A 22,134-nucleotide genomic window follows, 5' to 3' on the forward strand; every position below is an offset into this window, starting at 1 on the left:
TGGTCTGACCCAGTCTGGCCGCTCTGATGTTCTAACGTAACAGAGTAGGGCTTCTGTGTCCAGTACATGGAACAGCAAACCCTCCCATCCATGCTCCACCTCCATTATCCACGCTGTTAATGAGCATATTGCTAGTACTGGACCCAGGACAGAGCCCCGTTGCTCCCACACCCTCCAGTCTGACAGCAGAGCATTGGTAACGACTGTCTAAGCTCAGTCTGTCTCCGTGTGTGCCCACGCCTGACAGCGACTGCAGAGCATTGGTAACGACTGTCTGAGCCCAGTCTGTCTCCATTTGTGCCCACGCCCGACAGCGACTGCAGAGCATTGGTAACGACTGTCTGAGCTCAGTCTGTCTCCGTGTGTGCCCACACCTGACAGCGACTGCAGAGCACTGGTAATGACTGTCTGAGCCCAGTCTGTCTCTGTGTGTGCCCACACCCGACAGCGACTGCAGAGCATTGGTAACGACTATCTGAGCTCAGTCTGTCTCCGTGTGTGCCCACACCTGACAGCGACTGCAGAGCACTGGTAACGACTGTCTGAGCCCAGTCTGTCTCCGTGTGTGCCCACACCTGACAGCGACTGCAGAGCACTGGTAACGGCTGTCTGAGCCCAGTCTGTCTCCGTGTGTGCCCACACCTGACAGCGACTGCAGAGCACTGGTAACGACTATCTGAGCTCAGTCTGTCTCCGTGTGTGCCCACACCTGACAGCGACTGCAGAGCACTGGTAACGGCTGTCTGAGCCCAGTCTGTCTCCGTGTGTGCCCACACCTGACAGCGACTGCAGAGCACTGGTAACGACTATCTGAGCTCAGTCTGTCTCCGTGTGTGCCCACACCTGACAGCGACTGCAGAGCACTGGTAACGGCTGTCTGAGCCCAGTCTGTCTCCGTGTGTGCCCACACCCGACAGCAACTGCAGAGCATTGGTAACGACTGTCTGAGCTCTGTCTCTGTGTGTGCCCACACCTGACAGCGACTGCAGAGCATTGGTAACGACTGTCTGAGCTCAGTCTGTCTCTGTGTGTGCCCATACCCGACAGCGACTGCAGAGCATTGGTAACGACTGTCTGAGCTCAGTCTGTCTGTGTGTGCCCATACCCGACAGCGACTGCAGAGCATTGGTAACGACTGTCTGAGCTCAGTCTGTCTCTGTGTGTGCCCATACCCGACAGCGACTGCAGAGCATTGGTAACGACTGTCTGAGCTCAGTCTGTCTCCGTGTGTGCCCACACCCGACAGCGACTGCAGAGCATTGGTAACGACTGTCTGAGCTCAGTCTGTCTCTGTGTGTGCCCACGCCCGACAGCGACTGCAGAGCATTGGTAACGACTGTCTGAGCTCAGTCTGTCTCTGTGTGTGCCCATACCCGACAGCGACTGCAGAGCATTGGTAACGACTGTCTGAGCTCAGTCTGTCTCTGTGTGTGCTCATACCCGACAGCGACTGCAGAGCATTGGTAACGACTGTCTGAGCTCAGTCTGTCTCTGTGTGTGCCCACACCCGACAGCGACTGCAGAGCATTGGTAACGACTGTCTGAGCTCAGTCTGTCTCTGTGTGTGCTCATACCCGACAGCGACTGCAGAGCATTGGTAACGACTGTCTGAGCTCAGTCTGTCTCCGTGTGTGCCCACACCTGACAGCGATTGCAGCCTGCTCCTAATTCTTTAGTTTGCTAGTGAGATTGTCATTTGGGACTGTGATAAAACGTAAGAGCCCAAGAGCGGTCAGGCTGGGTCAGGCCAAAGGTCCCTAGCTGGGACTGGCTTTTTCCTTTGGGGTTGAGGAACCAGGGGCAAAGGATCTGAGGAGGGTCTGTAGTTAAGCACTGGGGAGGGGCAGATATGGGGAGACCCAGGACTGGAAGGGCTGCAAGGAGTAACTAGGCCAGTGGACGCCAGGGTGAGACCTTGTGCTTGTGACCTGACTGCTGGTGAGAGGGCTCTAGAGCAGCACAGCACTAAGGCACCAGGGGTTACAGAGCCCGGATCCTGGCGGGGCCTCCGTCTCAGGCAGAGTCTCTAAGTGCCAGGCATTTTCTGTGTGGGAAGGGAGTGCTCTGACGCCAACTCCACTCCTGAGCTGACCTAGCGCCCCCACTGCATTCGGAAAGCAGGCTGGTGGGGAAGCTCTGGGATGGTTCCCTGGGGAGGGGGTGGAGTCTCCATCCCTAGGGGTGTTTAAGTCTTGGCTTGACAAAGCCCTGGCTGGGTTGATTTAGTTGGGATTGTCCTGCCTTGGGCAGGGGGCTGGACTTGATGACTCCTGAGGCTCTTCCAGCCCTGGGGTTCTATGATTCTAAAGCATCCCCTGAACTCCCCAAGAGGACAGCTTCAAGGTCAGTGAGAGACCCCCACGCGGGAACACCGCAGCTCGCGGTGCTTTGCAGCATTGAGCTCAGCCTGCCAGCGGGGCGCCCTGGGAGCCGTGCACGGGGATATGACCCCAAGAGATGGGCTCGGGGGCTGTGCTCATCAGTGCTGGGGACGGATGAGCGCGGCCCCACACCAAGGCAGGAGGGACCACTGGCAGCCCTGATCTGACACCCATGATCAAGTCACCCCTCGGCAAAGCAAACGGACTGTGCTCCCAGAGTCTCAACACAGGCAGGTTTTCTGACCCTTCACTCATGCTCCTGGCTCTCTTCTCAGCCCCTCAATTTACCAGCACCCTTCCTGACCCACGGGCCCCAGAGCAGGACATGGTGACTGAGCAGCGGCCGCAGCAGAGCCAGATCGAGGAGGTAAAACCACTTTGCTGCTGCTCGAGATTCCCCCAGAGTCGCATCAGCTTGCTTGGCCCCAGTGTCGCACTGGCAGCTCATGCTCAGCCGATCCCCCCGGTGTGTTTTCAGGGTCCCTGCTTCCCTGGAGAGAGCCCCCCGCAGATGGCTGCCAGTCCCTGTCATATTCCCCTGGATTCAAAGGCCCGTTGCTCGCTTGCGCAGCTGAGCAAGAGATCCGGCTCGCGGGGCGTCCTGTCCCCCGTGACTGGCCAAACCCGTCTTTGCAGATGTGCTGGTACTGCAGCCAAGCGAGAGGAGTTCTTCGCCCGCCCCCCAGGACAGTCATTGCTGTCACAGACAGGAGCAGCTGTCCGAGTCTCCCAGGAGCAGGCAGTCAGGGCGGGTCTAGCACCTCGTCACCCTGCGGGGCCAGGGCTGCTGTCGAGGAGAAGGGTGAGAAATGGGCCAGGGAAGGGGGATGTGCTTTTACTGCCAGACACAAGGATCTAGTTACAGATGCGCCTGTGGGAGCCAGGGAAGGGCAATGTACTGCGCTTGAAATCTACAGAAGGGAGACAAGAGGCCAGGCAACTACCTTCCTCAAGCTACAGGAGCAGCCGATTCTCCTACTAGGAGGGCGAGATGGCAGCTTTCCTCTGAAAGGACAAGTGGTCTGTTACTGAGCACTGCGATCGATGACGCTACCGCTGGTCTCCGGACACTGGGGACACCTGAATGCTGGCTGGAGAGGCAGTGCAGCCCCTACAACGCGCCTGATGAGCTCCACGATCAGGCTCAAATGTTCTCTCTCCGAGTCAGTGCCCTGCTCCGTGACGTGCTCCCCGGTCCGTCCGCCCGCCCTGGCAGTGACAGAGGGAGTCTGCTGGTAATGGAAGCTGCCAGTCAGGCTCCCCCAGCCCTTTCTGTGCTGCCCCAAGGCAGGAAAATGCCAACAAAAGGAAGTACACTGATGAAATAAGTTGACCTTCCTTGACTCTGTGTCCTTTCTCCCTTCACGCCCGTCCCCTCTCCAGAGCCCTGTGTCTTCTTAACAGGCACCTCGCCCCGTTGGACAGACCAAGGGGAGAAACCTGTGCTGGGAAGATTCGGATATTCGTGCTGCAGACTGGAGCTGCTCATGTGCAGCTGCTGGGCATCTGGGGATTTCGGTAGGGGGCTGTGAACACAGGACAAGGCAGAATTTCTGTTCGGGCAGCCTGGCACCCTGCCAGCACACGCAGAGCGCGGTCTCTTTGCGGCCACGCACCAGCCTCCTTCCCTTGCTTCCTACCAGGGCTCCATCTGCATGTGGGAAAAGGCCTCCTGCCCGAAAGCAGAGATCATGCCTGACCACCCTCAGAAAGCTGCATCCAGGCCCGGGGCCCAAGGAAAGGGCCCTAGGGCAGGTGTGTCCCTCACAGGCCCTTAAAAGCCACCTAACCCAAAACAGAACCTGGCTGCTGGCACTTGAAATGCAAATGGTTGTAGAGCAGTTTTTAAACTAGGGGCCAGGGGAGAACTGACAGGTGCACAGGGCACGTGGATCAGACAGAGACATCCCTGAGGGGAGGGTGTACATATGGAGATTCGCGGAGAGGATTCATAACATACAGAGATCTTATGAGAAACAGTCAAATGAAAAGAGTCCCATCCAATCATGTGAGGTAATGGCCGACAGCTAAAAAGTGACCAGTCTCAAGAATAAAATGCATGAACTAGAGTGTCTTGTATTGAATCAGCCTATTGATAAAAGGCATCACAGAAACTTGGTGGAATGAGTAAATCGCTAGGACACAGTAGTAACCAGGGTATGAAATATATCGGAAGGACAGAACAGGTTGTGCTGGTGGGGGAGTGGAGCTGTATGTGAACAAAAGCATAGAATCAAACAAAGTAAAAGTCTTAAATGAACCCGACTGTGTCACCACCCAGAGTGGTGGGTTCAAATCTCACTCCTGAACTGCCCACCCTAGGAGCAACAGGGCAGGACAGACACCACAGGCTGTCCCCGTGATGGAGCCAGCTTCCTCATTAGGAAGGGAGGCTAAGGGATGCCCTGAAGGGAGAGCAGGAGGGTGAGCTCTGGAGTGGACTAGGGGCTAGGGCATCTGTCTGGGGAACATAGGGTGGTGGGTTCAAGTCCTACCCCTGCACTGCCCACCCTCGGTGCAACAGGACAGCCAGCAGCAGCAGCTACTCCAGGCACTGACAACCCTCAGAAAGCTGCATCCATTGCACAAGAATAGCTGCTCTTCTGGAAAGCACCCACCTGCTCTTGTGCAAGAAGATTTATAGTACAGCATGGTAAGAGAGGACTTCTTGTGCAAGAGTTATGCTCTTTTCTAACTGGTGTAAGCTCTCTTGCACAAGAGGGCAGTGTGGACGCTCGGCAGGGATTTCTTGTGCAAGAAACCCCTATGGCTAAAATGGCCATCGGAGCTCTCTTGCGCAAGAGAGTGTCCACACGGCCATGGATGCTCCTGTGCAAAAACACATCTCACACAGGGCAGTGTGGACGTGTTCTTGCACAAGAACCCTTGCTCAAGATGTTCTAGTGCAAGAAGCCGCCAGTGTAGACACAGCCCCAGGGCTGGAGCTGGCTTCCCCCATTAGGAAGGCTGGATAAGGGACACCAGGGAGGTGGGCTGGGCTCTGGAGTGGACTGGGACAGTGTTTCTCAACCAGTGGTACAAGTACCCTTGGGGTATTCAAAAGAAGTCTGGGGGAGGGGTACGTCAACACAATTGAAATTTACTCTATGGATAGTAATTCCAGGCTCTAATCATATGAATATAGCAGGAGACATATATTACCACCCACCTGACCAGAAGAGTGACAGAGACTGTGAAATTCTCAGGGAGATTAGAGAGACTATAAAAAAACCTCTCAACTATAATGGAGGACTTCAGCTATCCCCATATTGACTGGATACCCGCCACCTCAGGACAGGATGCAGAGAAAAAGTTTCTTGACATGTTAAATGGCTGCTTCTTGGAGCAATGAGTCCTGGAACCCACAGGGGAGAGGCAGTTCTTGATTTTGTCCTAAGTGGGCCACAGGATCTGGTTCAAGAGGTAAATGTAACTGGCCGCTTGGAAATAGCAACCCTAATATAATAAAATGTAACATCTCTGTGGGAAAAACACCTCAGCAGCCCAGCACTGTGGCATTTAATTTCAGAAAGGGGAACTACACAAAGCTGGAGAGGTTAATTAAACAGAAATAAAAAGGTACAGCGCCAAAAGTAAAATCCCTGCAATCTGCATGGAAACTTTTCAAAAACAGCATAATAGAGACTGAACTTAAATGTATACTTCAAATTAAGAACATATTGGGAGAACCAAAAAAGTGCCACCATGGCTTAACAACCAAGTACAAGAAGCAGTGAGCAATTAAAAAGCCTTTGAAGTACATCAAAAGCAGGAAGCCAGCTAAACAACGAGTGGGGTAACTGGATGATCAAGATGCTAAAGGAGCCCTTAAGGTCATTGCAGAGAAACTAAACGAATTCTTTCCTTCAGTCTTCACGGCTGATGATGCTGGGGAGATTCCCAAACCTGAGCCATTCTGTTTAGGTGACAAATCTGAGGAATTGTCCCAGATTGAGATCTCACTGGAGGAGATTTTGGAACAAATTGATAAACTAAACAGTAACAAGTCACCAGGACCAGATGGCATTCACCCAAGCATTCTGAAAGAACTCAAATGTGAAATTGTGGAACTAGTAACCGTGGTTTGTAGCCATCAGCTTCTGTATTACATGTCTGGGAGGATAGCTACTATGACACCAATTTTTAAAAGGCTCTAGAGGTGATCCAGGCACTTACAGGCCAGTACCAGGCAAATTGTTTAAACTAGAGTAAAGAACTGAATTGTCAGACACATAGATGAACATAATTTGTTGAGGAAAAGTCAACATGATTTCTGTAAAGGGAAATCATGCCTCACCAATCTACTAGATTTCTTTAAGGGGGTCAACAAGCATGTGGACAAAGGGGATCCAGAGAATATAGTGTACAGAGATTGACTGTTGGAGGAGGTTGACTGTGTGTTGTGTGAAGAACTACTTTCTTGTATTCGTTTTAAACCTGCTATCAATTAATTTCATTTGGTGACCCCTAGTTCTTGTGTAATAGGAATAAGTAAATAACTTTTCCTTATTTATTTTCTTCACACCTCATGATTTTATAGACTTCTATCATATCTCCCCTTAGTTTCCTCTTTTCTAAACTGAAAAGTCCCAGTATTATTAATGTCATATGGTAGCCATTCCAAATCCCTAATTATTTTTGTTGCCCTTTTCCGAACCTTTTCCAATGCCAAGAGATCTTTTTTGAGATGAGGCGACCACATCTGTACACGTGTTCCAGATGTGGACATCCCATGGATTTATATAGAGGCAATAAGATATTCTCTGTCTTATTCTCTATCCTTTTTTTAATTACTCCTAACATTCTATTTGCTTTTTTAATTGCCGCTGCACATTGAGTGGCTGTTTTCAGAGAACTTGCCACAATGACTTCAAGATCTCTCTCGAGTCGTAATAGCTAATTTAGTCCTCATCATTTTTAGGGATAGTTGAGATTATGTTTTCCAATGTGCATTACTTTGCATTTATCAACATTAAAATTCATTTCCATTTTGTTGCCCAGTCTTCTAGCTTTGTGAGATCCTTTTGAAGATCTTCACAGTCTGATTTAGACTTGACTATCTTGAGTAGTTTAGTATCATCTGCAAAATTTGCCACTTCCCTGTTTACCTCTTTCTCCAGATGATTTATGAATATTTATGATCCAGGACTGACCCATGTGGGACCCCACTAGTTACCTCTCTCCATTCTGAGAACTGACCATTGATTCCTACCCTTTGTTTCATGGCCTTCCCTCTTAGCCCATGATAACTTACTTAAGAACCTTTGGTGAGGGATCATGCCAAAGGCTTTCTGGAAATCTCAGTCCACTAGATCCACTGGATCCCCCTTGTCCCAAGAGCACTGCATACAAGCCTTGTGCACTGTCTGCAGGAGCCCCTCTCCCAGGTCTTCTGAAAGCCAGCGAGTGACCCCAGGGCAGCCGTAGAGATCACTAAGCCTGCAGGCTCGGTGGGGAGGGTATTGAGTCCAGCGGGACACGGGGACTCTTCAAGCAGCTGAGAGACAGAGAGCAGCAGCGAGGGCCAGTTCCTTGCGGTGCTGCTCGCTAATACTCACTCTTTAATTTGGAGCGCACTTTGTTCGCTGTCTTTTTGATGTCAGACATTAACTCTTCGAGCTCCTCCTTGGTTTCTAGAGGGAGGAAGGAGAGAACAAAGATGGGTGCACTGCGGACATGGAGTGACTCTGCCCCAGCCCCAGTCACTGGACAGGACTCAATCTGCACCTGCCAGGTGGGTTGGGGAGCCCTGGACAGTGTGGCTGGAGTCTCCATCCCCTCCTCACAACGCACTTGAACCACTGACTTTTTTCTCCACATTATCTCCAGCTGAGGGCCCCAGGCCACAGCCTCAACCTTCTGCCCAAGGACCATGCGTGGGGGACTCAGCAACAGAGCTTCTGTCTGGCCACAGGCTGCAGTTCACTCTACCTGGCAGCAGAACCTTGCCTCTTCCTCCAGGGCCTGGAGACCCCCCACCCCAGCACACACTGACCTGGGCCTGGTACAGAGCAGCGCCAGGCTGAGCACCTGCCTCCCTGGCCCATGCAGGGAGATGCCAGCTGGGCCACATCAGATGCATGCTGCACCCCCTCATCCGAGGGCCTGAGCATCTACCCATCCCCCTTTGCCCCCCCAGAAGGAGTAAAAAGGGGTCACTCGGCAAAGCAGGCTGGGAGCTCCCTTCTCAGGGAGCCTCAGCCAGCCTGAGAGCGCCAGGCCCGTGGGACAAGGAAAGAACCTGGATGTGCTACTAAGTGTCTGAGCCTTGCCAGGCCATTCCCAGTCCTGCAGGCACCTGCGCTCAGCACTGGACTCCCCCGGACTCAGTCACTTAGCTCGGGGGGTCTCCCCAGCTCCTTCCCAACTAGGGAGATGGGACCTGTGGCAGGCCAGCGGAGAACACAGCAGCAGAGAGAGGCTGTCCAGGGCTCCAGGCCAGGCGTTGGCTTGCAGTCACAGTGTCCCAGGCACAGCCAAGCGCCCCCCACTCCATGCCAGCACCTCGCAGGAGCTGGCTTCACTTGGCCAATTCTACACAGGCCTCCAAAACAGTCACCCCTCAGTCTGAGCAGCCAGACTCTTCTTGGCCCCTGCAGCTCTCAGACACCCTGCTCAGCTAATTCCCAGCCCACACCCACCAGCTCACCTGACCTCACGGCTTGTGGGTGAAATGTAGGGAGAGAAATGGTTCCGTGTCTGAACCCGCTTCTCATGAACATGTCTGGCTAGTCTGTCAGCAGCATAACACTGAACAAGGAAGGCAAGTCATCTCCCCGCCACCACCAACCAGCTTCTCCAGGTGCCCATCGTGTAACAAGCATGTGTCACTTCTGCACCCCCAGGACCCTTACCATGCAAACCACATGCACCAGTAGTGCAGCTCCAGCGCGGAGAGCACCCATTCCCCATATTCCTAGAGCTTCCTCCCATGGCTCTCCCTGTGCTTCACACACCTGAACAACCCTCCAGCGTCTGTGTGGCCGGGAATATTTGCCTCCTTTTACAGATGAATGAACTGAGGCACGTGACTAGAATTCAGGCATCCTGACTCCTTTGTGTGATTACGTGCAAAACCACCGCTCTACCGGGGGAGGGGGAATGCAGAAGCCAGGCTGTGCAGGTCAGCCCACACATTCAATAACTAGTATTGTATTTTGATCATTAGAATGCCTCTAGGCAGAACCAGCACAGTTCTTACATTGTAGGGCTCAATTCCACCCTGGGGAGGCCTCAGCTGGAGAAATGTTCCATGTTGGGGCCCCACTGTAAGAGACAGAGTGATAAACCGAGAGAATCCAGCGGAGAGCAGAAAAAACGGTCAAAGGTTTAGAACCCCCGACCTGCGAGGGAAGGTTAGAAACCTGGACGTGTTTAGTTCCTGGGAGAGAGGACCGAGAGGGGTGCTGACCGCAACCTTCAGGTATGTCAAGGGCGGTTACAGAGCACGATGATCAATTGTTCTCCAAGTAGGGCAAGAAGTAGCAGGCTTAAACTGCAGCAAGGAAAATGGAGGTTGGATATTACAGAAAACTTTCTACATCCATGGGTAGTCAAATTATGGAATACGCTTCGAAGGGAGGGTGCAGCGCCCCCTCATTGGAGGTATTGAAGGAGAGGTGGATGAGATGGTCTTAGGTGTACTGATCTGAGTACTCAGGAAAGCACTAAACCAATAGCAAAACGGGCCAGTAAAAAGAGCATTAATATGAGCACTCAGTACAAAGCCAAAGAGCTGAGAACAAAATAGAGCAAGGAAGCAAAGGACACAACAAAAACGCATTCTTGCCTTGCCCACACACCACTGCCAGGCACCGGAGAAACAAACAGGAGGAACTGGAATTGCTCAAGTATTAGCATAAATTTGATCTAGTTGGTGATACTAAAAGCCAGTGGGAACATTCACACAACTGGAAGGTTAAAATCAATGGCGATAACCTAGACATGGACCACACAGGCAAAAGAGGGGGAGGAGACGCAGTCTGTCACTGAGAACTCAGAAGAAAATGATCCAGATGCTTGTGGATCAATGTCCTAACAAATAACAGGCAACTCAAGGTATTTATTTGTTGGTGTCTTCTACAGACAGCAAATCACACATGGGAACAGCATGACTGACTCCTCACACCTCCATGTATAACGTGTAGGAGAAACAGCTGCATGGTCAGGAGAGGGGGAGACTTCAATCAGAGTGACACTTCCTGGAAGTCTCATGGTGCCAGACCTAAACCATTCTTGGAATTTCTAACTATTAGAGATGACAATTTACTAACTCAAACTGTCTTGGATCCAACCCAGAGGGGTTCTGTATTTGACAGTGTCCCTGTAGATAAAATAGTGACAAAAAATAAAAAATAAAAAAATTGAAAGAGCCAAACGAATACCCAGAAACCATCTACTTCAAGACAGACCCAGGAAAACCAACAATAGTGGCTTCATGCAGTGGGTTTAATCCACTTGTCATCACCTACAGCCCCCAACTTAAACCCATCCAACGCATTATGAATAAACTACAGCCTATACTGGAGTGGTGCCACTCCCCCATGGCACTTGCGAGTTCACACATGGACACACAAGCCCAGGGAGGCCAAGGGCCACTGTTAGTGCGGCTTCTTTTAGAACGGACTCATTTTTAAAATTCCAGTTCCTGGCAGAGGCTCTGTGAAGGTTTTAGAAACCCTCTTACTTGTCACAAGGGGGTTGCTGTTCAGCTGCTGACTCTCTGGAGGGGTCTTTTCAACAAGGCAGCCACAGGTAGGCTCTGATCTTGCATGTGCATTGGAGAAGCCCCCTTATGCCAACAGGAGGACCTGTGTTAGGAAGTGAGAACAGCCTGGGTCCCCCCTACCTTTCTATCCCAGGAAAGTGTGACGCTTCCGTTCCCCACTGTGCTGTCAAACGGACAGTGTTCACATCCTACAACAGAGAACACATTCCTTTCATCTTTGCAAACCACACAGCACTATATGAGAAGTCTGAAATTCCACGCCTCGCTTACCCCGCCCTATTGTGTCATGGGCATGGACAGCACGCAAATTCTGCTAACCTCTGAATAGATTTTGAAATCACAGTAAGGATGGAATTAAAAAACTCACCTGCTTCTGTCTTGTGAGTTTAAAATAGAACCTGTTAGAATGAAGGTAGCTTCAACAGAAAGATATGGGCTGTGCCATTTCTCAGCTTCATGAAACAGATTGATTAGATAGATCTTTATGATAAAGAAACTAGCAGATTTAGTCAGCAATGATCGGGTTCTTACCATGATTCATTTTTTTAAATAAAAGAAAAATGTACATGCTTTATTGAAATGATTGTATGTTTCAAATATGCTGTCTTATGTCGTTCATTTTAGTAATTTTTTAAAATGGGACTGCCATCAAGTGTATTTTTTTTTCATCCCTATAACGTCTCATCAGGTGCTATGTTTTAACAAAAAAGGGCTATAGTCAATCTGGTTTCCAATAATAGTGCCTTCTAGTTTTCAAACCTTAATCCTTGCTTTAGCCATGTCAAAACAGAGCACTACTCCAAATTCCTCCATTTTATCTTGTTTTCTGTAAGGTTTCTTAAGAAGCTAACCTATTCCAGGCTCATCCTATGTTTCTGGCTCATCTTAGTTCAGTCTCTTTCAACATTCACTGAGTTATGTCAATTTTGAGGACTATACGTGATTTGGTGATTGTCTCTTTTCTGTTTGGTTTTATGAGAAGCAATCTCATTCCTGGCACATCCCGTTTTCCTGCCACAATGAAACCCTCATGTTTCTTTAAGTTCTGAGAAGAGGAAGCTGTACACTGAATGTGGTGGTCCTAGCTCTTACCAGTGAGGAGGAGTTCTTGATCAAACAGACAGATTCTCTAAATACAGAGCAGATGACACAACTTTGGAGGGCAAGGGGTTTATTAATCAGATTAAAGAGATATCCAGGTCTTGTTTACCTAGAAGGCTTCATAGATATTTTCTACAGAGAACTAGGATCATGACATATCATCATAAAGTGAAACCTGAGTAACTGGCAAGGGAAGCAATTTTTAATTAGATTGTTTAAAACTCTGGAGATTTTTTGTTTACATTTTTAACTCAAATGCCTGATGAAGGGTTGGGAGAAAAGACCTTTTCCTTAATGATTCAGGCCCTCCAGTGAACAGCTGAGAAAGTTCTAATGCTCAAGTTCCCCATGGAAGCCATCAGAAAAAACAGGGACCACAAACTATTTATTTCATATTATTTATATTTAAAGATTGAAAAAAACCTTTCAGCCCTGCTTTATTGATTGCAGAGAGAAGGACAGTCCCAGTACTAGTCTCCTCTGCAGGCCACCTGTCATGTAACTATTTATCCTGATGCTTTCTTTGCAAAAAGAACAATACACTGCACAGGAAAAAACAAACCAGAGGGCCAGAGATATCCTGGGTTTCCAGCTACACCTTGCAGGATGCTTTACAGTTGATCTAGCCTCAGCAACAGAAGAGTGCAAAGCCCAGAGGTTCCTCCTTGGAGATTAGCAGAACTAGCTGAACTTTTTCATAACATGTTATGGCATCAAAGTACTAAAAATAAAAAACATTGTTAATAAAGCTCCAGGCTTTCAGCCAGGGGCCTCTCGCCTCATCACATGGCAAAAAACCATTTCCCCCTCAGGTCTGCCCCAGAGTCCTTGAGGCAAGTCCAACACATCATTGGACTGCCTGTTATGTCACAGGCACTGCTCCTCTTGCCTGGCCGCAGATAAGACGCCAATGCCACTGGATGTTGTGCCACAGAACTCAGAGGCTCCCGACTGCTTTACGGTTCAGCTCTCTTGCTCCTGCCCAGGGTCCGAGAGCATGGCATTCGCTCAAATTTGAGTTCTGCCTTATTACAGCTAGGCCCATTCTTCATAGCAGAGAGAGAACATTGAGGCCCTTCTGGCAAGACACAGGACTACATGTGCTAATTCATTCTCTTGCTTCCACCCGTGAGGAAGAGAAATTACCACTCCTTAATAACAGATGGCTGCAGTGCCCTTTTAATGCATCTTTTAGCCCAAGACTTAAGTACTTTCCCTGGGGATAAAAGAAAATGTTGTGGAGGTCACAAAATACTTCCTTCAGCTTCACTGAAGAGAGGGTCCGAACTAATTCCCCTCAGGATGTTCAATGGAATCTGTGGTTCACTGGACCAATTTAATAACAACTGGCCTATTCTCATGAAATTAGATGAAGAAACCCAGGATTAAATAGATGGAGTAGCTCATCCGAAGCATCTAATATTGCAGGGTTACTCAACTTTGGAAGCCCCAGAGGCCACGATGATACTCACAGCACATGCTGAAGGCCGCAACTTAAGTGTGGTTGCATATACATGCAAATATATATGCAAATATATGCAAATAGCTTATTTCATGCTGACGGGCATGAATACAAAGATTACACAAAGACTACACAACATGCAGGCCCCATTTAAGTCTGTTCATCTGATATTAATAAAATACAATATTTACCCAATTTCCACCCCATGACAGCACTTTTAATGAGCAATGGCAGTACAGGAAGTTCACTACTAAAACGCGTATCAACAGAAGACCATTCTATTGACTAGCCTTTGTGAAGCGTGGTCCCAGTGAAGGCCATGTTCAAAGGATCCCACCTGCAGGCCATGTGCTCAGCCCCACATAAACCCAAACCACACAAACAAATAGGCTGCGTGTTGAGTAGCCCTGTAATATTGGATTAAAGAGGCATGTAGAGGATATGCTCGGTATACTGAAAGCTATTGTCCACAGCCCTAAACAAACTTCAGAGAAATTGCTGCTGTATTGCTGATGCTGTTGAAATTTGGAAGGCACTTCAAGAGACATTGACGAAAGAAATACCTCACCAGGAGTAAAGAAGCGACTGGAGCAAACGCTAACTCTGCCTCATTTTCCTGTGAACATTCTTAACCAAAATACAAAGGTAAATGTCTAACTTCTGAAGATGCTACTGCTGCCATGACATGGGCATCTGAAAATCATGCCTCAGTCATGCCCGTCATAAGAAATTTCAGGGCTGGAGCAAGACCATATAATCATTATGTGTTTACTGATGATGTATTGAACAAAGTCACTCCCCTGAATGGGTGGGAATCATTAGCCAGGCACTTGGAACAGAGTTCCTTCAGTGGCTAAGCCAACTATTTCCTCTGCAGGCACAGGGGCTACGTCTACACTGGCCCCTCTTCCGGAAGGGGCATGTAAATTTCACGAGTCGTCGTAGGGAAATCCGCGGGGGATTTAAATATCCCCCGCGGCATTTAAATAAAAATGTCCGCCGCTTTTTTCCGGCTTTTAAAAAAGCCGGAAAAGAGCGTCTAGACTGGCCCCGATCCTCCGGAAAAAGTGCCCTTTTCCGGAGGTTCTTATTCCTACTTTGAAGTAGGAATAAGAGCCTCCGGAAAAGGGCACTTTTTCCGGAGGATCGGGGCCAGTGTAGACGCTCTTTTCCGGCTTTTTTAAAAGCCGGAAAAAAGCGGCGGACATTTTTATTTAAATGCCGCGGGGGATATTTAAATCCCCCGCGGATTTCCCTACGACGACTCGTGAAATTTACATGCCCCTTCCGGAAGAGGGGCCAGTGTAGACGTAGCCTTAGTGTGCCGAGGTCTTGTCACATGGTTAAATACAAAAAGAAAGAAGCAAACAGCTAAGCGAGCTGCACGGCTGTCGTCTGGATACCAAAGCAAACGGGCATGGAGCCTGCTTGGGTGCTTTCCGGTCTGTGTTCTAGGTGGCCAGTGTAACAAAGGAGATGAAATAGGAAACGGTCTCGCCACAGAGCTAACCAGGTCTAGGCTGATTCCGTATGCGTGCTATTGGTACCCTGGCTCCCAGGACCGGCCAGGCACGGCACCAGCCAATGCTTGAATACGAAGTGCACAGAGCAGACCTGCCACCTGCAAGACTAATGCTCATGGGCTGTAGTGGTCAAGATGGTTTCAGGACCTAAGCACTGACTTTGTCATTTCCCAGGGACCACTGACCCCTGCCAGGACCTGCCCCCACCTCATGCCTTCCTCTAAAGACCCACCCCTGCCCTGCCTCTTTCCGCCATCTCCCCCCGAGCATGCCCCGCACTCAGTCCGCCCCAGCACCTCCTGCATGCTACCAAACAGCTGATCACGGTGGGTGGGAAGCGCTGGGAGGCAGAGGCACCGCTCAGCAGGGCCACCAGCTGGCAGGAGGCACTGGGAGGGGAGCATGAGGCTGCTGATGGGTGTTGAGCACCCACTTTTCCCCATGGGTGCTCCAGCTCTGGTACACCCATGGAGTTGACACCTATGCTTCAGGGTGCAGCCAGATGGCAAACGCTGCCCTGAGGAAAGGCACTCTGTTCATACCACTGACCCAAGGCTAACGATGGGGATGGGCAGGGAGGGTGCTGGGCAGGCGTCTGCTGCCGATTCTCTCATTCCGCTCCCTCCTTTGGAAAGAAGCAACTGGGATTTGATTTTCCTCGCAGTTCTGAGGAGCCAAGAATAACAATTCCTTGCTCTGTGCTGAGGAGGTGGAGGTAGGAGAGAGGCAGGCACAGTCTGGCCTGACGTGCCAAATAAGCACAAGTCCCAGAGCATGATTTCCTGCGCATCCCTCTCCTCCCGCAGGCCCGCAGCTAGAAGCCAGGTCACCTGTCAGAGCAGTCACCACAAACGTAAGTGGTTCCTACAGTGACAGCCACTGGGAGCCACTAGAGCAGGGGTGCGGAACCCAGGACCCAGGGGCCAGGTGTACTCCCCTCCCCCCCCCCGCTTGCCTGGATCCAGCCTCTGAAGCTTGGGGCTCCCCCCCAACATTGGGGAGCCCATGCTGGTGCTCTAGTCCCTCCCACCTCCCCATGGGGCTGGAGCACACAAAAGCTACCAGGCTGGAGCCCCCTAAGCTCTGGTGTGGGAGGGTCTTCTCCTTCTCAGTCGGGGGGCACATCGGTGAGGGGTTGGTTTTCTTTTTCTTTTTGCTTCTCACTTGTGTGCTACCCCTGACTGATCTTTCTGTGGGCCAGCAGCCCCCAGCCCAAGAAAGGTTCCCCACCCCTGCACTAAACACTGAAGACTCAACCCTCTGATCTGAAGCCTGCACTCACTTGGCATGCAGCTGATGCTGAGCAGTTAAGACTCCGTAACACAGGCGAATGTGGATCTTTTATAAATGACGTGACATTAAAACTCAACCTAACGTTCAGCACTTTGCACAGGAGGCAAATCCAAATGCAAACGCTGCCGACCACGCACACGTGTGAGCGCACAGGTGACGGGAGCTTTGAGAGCAGGTGCGCAGACATGGACCGGGACAAGCGTTTCCAACATAAATGAAAGAATCGTTTAGAAATGAATTAAGCAAGAGACACCTGACGTTGCATTTTCCCTCCAATGAGCAGAACCCGCCTGCCTTCCTCACTGTCGGAGTCTCTAACAAGAAGGATGGGGGCAGGTGCAGCGCCCCTTACACCACCTCCTGGCGGCACCACCATAGGGGTCACCAGAGCGGCCCCCCCTGCAGACAGAGTGGAGGGGAGAACTTCTGGCACCGTGCATGTGGGATGGACAGAGCGGCACATCCCAAAGAACGCCCATTGCAGGTGCTGGGGCTGGAATTGTTTCTGAGCAGCAGCAGGAGCGAGCAGCCCCAGGGTTTCTAGGGAAGGTCGGGAGTCTTAAGCGCGTGTCATTTTATGTCCATCCGTTCTGCAAACAGAGCGCGGCTGTCAAATGGAAGGTTCTGCATAGACTGTTGAGCCAACAGGCTGGAGAGGAGCAGCCAGGACGCCCGCTGCAGTGAGAGCTGACACCATCGGCTGCATCAGAGGCCACCAGGAGGTCTGCTCTGGCTGCCACCAGACCCTCTTCCTGAACTCCTTCATGGAACCCTCCAAGAGCAACACCTTGGACTTCGCCATGTTACAATCACTGCAGCCAAGGAGCTTGGTGGTTGCCTATCGCAGTGGTGCACAACCTGTGGGTCACAACCCACAAGGCGGGGTCTTCCTGGGGGGTTGCCAGCCCTGGGGGTCGCTGTTGAAAAAAGGTTGCACACCACTGGCTTCTCGTAACTGCAGCCTTGGAGGAAGAATAAATTGTACAGCCAAACAAGTCCTTGTTCGTTGGCGTCGCCCTGCTGGTCCTTCTGGCTAACAGCCTCTGCACTAAGTGGTTCAGGACGGGGGGTGGAAAGGTACTCATGGTCTTTTTCTGGGACAAAGCATTTGCTCTAGGCATTCTTGGAAATGGGTGGCAGAGATGAGGAGGGTCTGCCAAAGGGCCTGTCATGGCTCCTTCCCCCCTCTGGCATAATAAATGCAGAAGTGGGGGCCAGCAAGTGTACCCCAAAGCCTTATCTACCAGGCTTTGGTATAAAACTTCCCCCAAAATCTTAAAAAACCTAGATCTTGGGAATAAAACTTCCACTGCCACCACCCAAATATTAATAAAGCAACCAGGGGAAAGATCATTTGGGAAATCTCACCCCTAAAATAAAAATCAAGGCACACAATTAACCACTGCCAGGTTAATAAAAAGAAAGGAAAGAACTTCTATTATCACAACAATGTTCCTGTTGCCAGAAGAATGACTAGATGGGAAGGTAACAAAATATACTCATGGAAAACTCCATGGGCCTGAACTTAGTTACAAAGGAAAGCCAACTCCTTTTACAACATGTACAGGCCTCACATCCCAGACCCGACTCATCATATACAGAGTAGCCCAGTGTCGGTGCGTCTGTAACGCTGACGTTCACGGCCCCCCCCTCCCCGGCCTCCGTGATGGTTCGGCCCAGTGTTGCGCTGCTCAGCTGGGCCTCGGCGGGGGAGCAAGCGGCGGCAAGCGGCCCTTTGAGGTCCGCCCCGGGCCCAGCTGAGCAGCGCTGGGGGAGCAAGTGGCAAAGGGACCCCAAGCAGCAAAGGGCCGCTTGCCGCCTCTTGCTCCCCCGCCGGTGCCCAGCTGAGTGCGGCTCACCTGGGCCCGGGGTGGCAAGCGGCCGTTTGAGGTCTGCTTGCTGCCGCTTGCTCCCCCGCCAGGACCCAGCGGGAGCGCGCCATGGAGGGAGGGGAAGGGGGCAGGGCACCACACAAGGAGGGGAAGGGAGCAGGGCTGGCCGGAAGGGGGCTGGGAAGCAGAGCTGGGGGAGGACTGGGGGCTGTGGGGCTTGAGGGGAGGATGGGGGGGCCCGGAGGAAGGGGGGAGGGAAGCAGCATTGGTGGGGGGGTATCCAGGGGGCCATGGGGCTGGCTGGCAGGAAGAGGGGGTGGGAAGCGGAGCTGGGGGGAGGGGGAGGGGGCTGTGGGGCTGGACAGGAGGAGGGGGACGGGAAGCAAACCTGGTGAGGGGGGTGTGTGTGCAGCGCGGACCCCAAATGGCCACTTACTGCCACTTGCTCCCCCGCTGGGGCCCAGCTGAGCACCGCTGGGCCCTCCCCCGGCCGTGTACGTCACCACCCCGCCCCCCTCCCTTGCGGCAGTCCAGCTGAGCAGGCAGCACTCAGCCAAGCACCACAGCGGGAGGGAATGGGAAAGGGGAACGGGGAGAGACGGAGGGGAGAGTGAGAGGCAGGAGGGGGAGAAGAGAAAGAAAGAGACGGAGAGAGAGGCAGGAGGCGGAGGAGAGCTGAGAGGGGGGAGGCAGTAGGGGAGAGAGAGAGAGAGAGAGAGAGAGAGAGCGCGCTCAGGAGAGAAGACCTGAAAATCCCATCTTATGATGGGCTAATTGGCTAGTTAAACAAGAAAACCTGATGGATTTATCTAAACTTTACCCTACTTACAGAAAGTGAAGAATTGTTTCTTGGAGAGAGAGAGAGAGAGAGATGTTTGTCTCTCTCTGTAGCTGCAGAGAGCTCACACAGACAGACAAAGGAGGGAAAAACCCAAATTATTTTGTCCAAGTTTGAAATTCCTATCTACATTCCTATTGGCCACTCCACCTGGCTAGGTGTAGTTAACCCCTTAGTCCTCAGGCTGCTGGCTAACCCTCATAATCATGACAGGGCCAGTCATGGTTTCCAGGACCCCCACATGCAGGACAGAGCCACCTTGGCAGGTGCGGTGGAGCTCAGCACATCTGACACTGCATCTGCTAGCTCCTCCAACTCTTCAGCATGAAGCCCCAGATTAGAGGCAACCTGCTTCAGGGGCGTCTGGTGTGCCCTGGCATCCTGTTGTACTGGCTGAGGGGTGCCTGTGAGGTCCTCGTCTGCCCTCTCCTCCTGCAAGCCAGATTGCTGGCTCGTTGTGGCCTCCTGGGATGATCCTTGTCAGGGGCTTGTGCCTCTTTGGGAGGCTGATGGCTGTTCCAAAGCCCCCGATGTTGAGCAGGCTGGGTAGGCAGGTTGAGTGAACCCCCATGAGTTCCAGGGAAATCAGGGCACCGGCCACGGTCCCTGTGGTCCTCCCAGGGGATGCAGTATCACGGGCAGGGGTGCCGCCATCAGCATCATTGCTTGTCCTGGAGGCAGGGATTCCTACTCGGTGCCATCTTCCGAGGCCTCGTGGTCCCTGTCAGAACTGCAGGCTCAAGAGGATCTCTCCAATGGGACGGGTCTCTGCCATGGGAGCTTGGGGAGCAGCGTGGCTAGCAGATCAGCAATGGGAACCCAGAAATCAGCACCTCCCCATGCTCACGTGGTGCTGGGACCCGCAATGGAATCTGGACTTGGAGCGGGTCCTACAGCCCAAGGATCTCCATGACCAGGAAGATCGATGGGCTGGAGACAGACGATGCTGATTACCCCAGCGGTTGTGGGAGCGGTGCCAGGGTCCAGGGCAGTGGGGACCATCCATGTCTGCGCTGAGGCTCTCGTGAGAGACCCCCCAGTCCTGCTCCCCGTCCCACCACCAGGGGAATGGGGGAGGGGGGGCGTGCACAGAGCCTGCCTCCGGTGTCTGAAGCCTGAAGGCTCCGTGAGAGGGAGCACTGGCAGGATGGGGAGGGGACCAGCGCCACTGGGATAGCGACACCCAGAAAGGGCCCACGTGGGTTACTCTTGGACCATAGTACCTCTGAGAGGCACCAGCAAGGCCAAAATGTCCTGTGCCGCCCGAAAGATCTCTGGTGTAGGCCTCACTGCTACTCGGCATCACCGGGGGACAGGGAGGGCAGGGTTGCTCGGTCTGAGTCAGCCCCCAACCCTGCAGGGAGGTGTCAAGCTGCCCACAGCAGGTCTCGGCTCTCCACTGGCTTCTCTGCCTTCACGGATGCCAGGGAGTGTTCCCTCACCACAGTCACCATTTTCCGGACTGGAGGCGGCCAGGGGGCTGGTGCCGTCCTGACGATGGCCCAGTGGAGCTCTCCACACGAAGTCATGGCAGTTGCAGCTGGTCTCCGGTGCGGGGACTCGCGCTGACGCCATTAAGCGTGCCTGAGGTGAACGTTTCTTTCCTTCTTCATTGGAGGCTTGAACAGTTTGCAAATATGGTGGCTCCTTGCTAACGTGCCCTTTGCCTAAACACCACAGGCCACTGCTGTGCGGGTCACTACCAGCATAGGGCACCTGCTCTCTGGACGTGGTTTAAAACCTGGAGAGTGGGGCCCATCCCTAGACTAAGCCCTGTCAGGGGCACTAACAAGTACAAACTACAACTCCTACTGTGACCTACTGAGCAAGTGACACACACTGAGCACAGGCAGGAGTAAACTGGCTGAGGCACAGCAGCTCCATTGTACGGTCACAGGCAGCAAGAAGGAGCTGAGGGGGGAACGCACAGCGGCCCTTCCACCCTGTCGTGGCAACACCACTGCCTACTGCTGAGGGAAAATCTTCTGGCACCAGTGCATGTGGCGAACAGGCCTCTACTGTGGAATGGACACGAGCAGCCCCTCGGAGAAGACCGGGCTTTACGGGCTGTCCTCGAAGCTACACGCTCACACTAGAGTTTTGCCTTCCAGAGAAAGCATTGTAGGCTGAGCCACTCCAACAGCGCCTCGGCCCAGGGACAGCGCACAGCCAGCATGGGCAGCATGGCCCAGGGATGGGGAGTGACTGCTATCCTAATGGAACTGCAGCCAGAGAGCTGACAGGCCACACTGCTGGCACATCAGAACATGGACAGCGAATCAGTGGCTACGGAGGATTCCAACAGTTCATCTTAAGAAGGCTGCTTTATTTTTAGCAATATTGAAAATTAGAGCTTAATTCTATTGCCCAGCAAGACAGCACCACTGGGGGGCTGTGTGGAGAAGCTAATGGAGACACAAGCAGTTCCTTAGTGTCAAAATCTGGAGCTGAAAGTCCGCCCCGCCCCAGAAAGGAAGAACAATCCCCCGGAGTAGACCTGGGGCACTGATGTGACCTGGGGCAATTGAGCCTTCTCTCTGGTATGTTCCTCAGAGGAAGGACATAGCTAAAAAGGACCTTTCATCCACCAATGCCTGCCTTCTCCCTCGCTGCTAACGACTGGACAGGCAATCCAGGAACCCATCCATACTACAGCTGCGTATGAAGGAAGGCGCAGCAGACCCCAGAGGCGGTATCTAGCTACAGACATTCGTGGAATATCAGGCCAGAAGTGACCACTGTGATCATCTAACACAGTGGTAACCAACCAGTCGATCAGGATCTACCAGTGATCGTGGTGCCTCTGACAGGTGATCCCGACTGGTTTGGCCAGGAAGCTCTCAAGTGCTGGCACTTCAGTTACCCCTCCCCCCATTATCATGCTGCTCCTGCCCCCAGCTTTGGAGCTGCCCCTCTGGGAGCCTCCTGCTTGCTGTGCAGGGTGTGCGAGGGAGAAGAGATGGGACACTGATGTCC

The 22,134-nt window shown here is 52.1% G+C and overlaps 1 protein-coding gene across 5 annotated transcripts in view; it reads right to left on the reverse strand.

The window, feature by feature from the left end:
- STX1A (syntaxin 1A) overlaps positions 1-22,134 on the reverse strand; it is a 205,161-nt gene that overhangs the window by 25,767 nt on the left and 157,260 nt on the right. For 4 of the 5 annotated variants that reach the window (XR_012897117.1, XR_012897118.1, XM_075904976.1 and 1 more), the window contains exon 4: positions 7,940-8,014. The exons of the other annotated variant lie outside the window; for it this stretch is intronic. Coding sequence is in view for 2 of the 4 variants with exons in the window: in XM_075904976.1 (XP_075761091.1) it covers positions 7,940-8,014 (75 nt within the window). In the remaining 2 variants the exon portion in view is untranslated. The remainder of the gene's footprint in view (positions 1-7,939; positions 8,015-22,134) is intronic. 5 annotated transcript variants of the gene reach the window in all.

This window comes from Pelodiscus sinensis, chromosome 21, assembly GCF_049634645.1.
Source record: "Pelodiscus sinensis isolate JC-2024 chromosome 21, ASM4963464v1, whole genome shotgun sequence".
NCBI classification, from domain to species: domain Eukaryota; kingdom Metazoa; phylum Chordata; order Testudines; family Trionychidae; genus Pelodiscus; species Pelodiscus sinensis.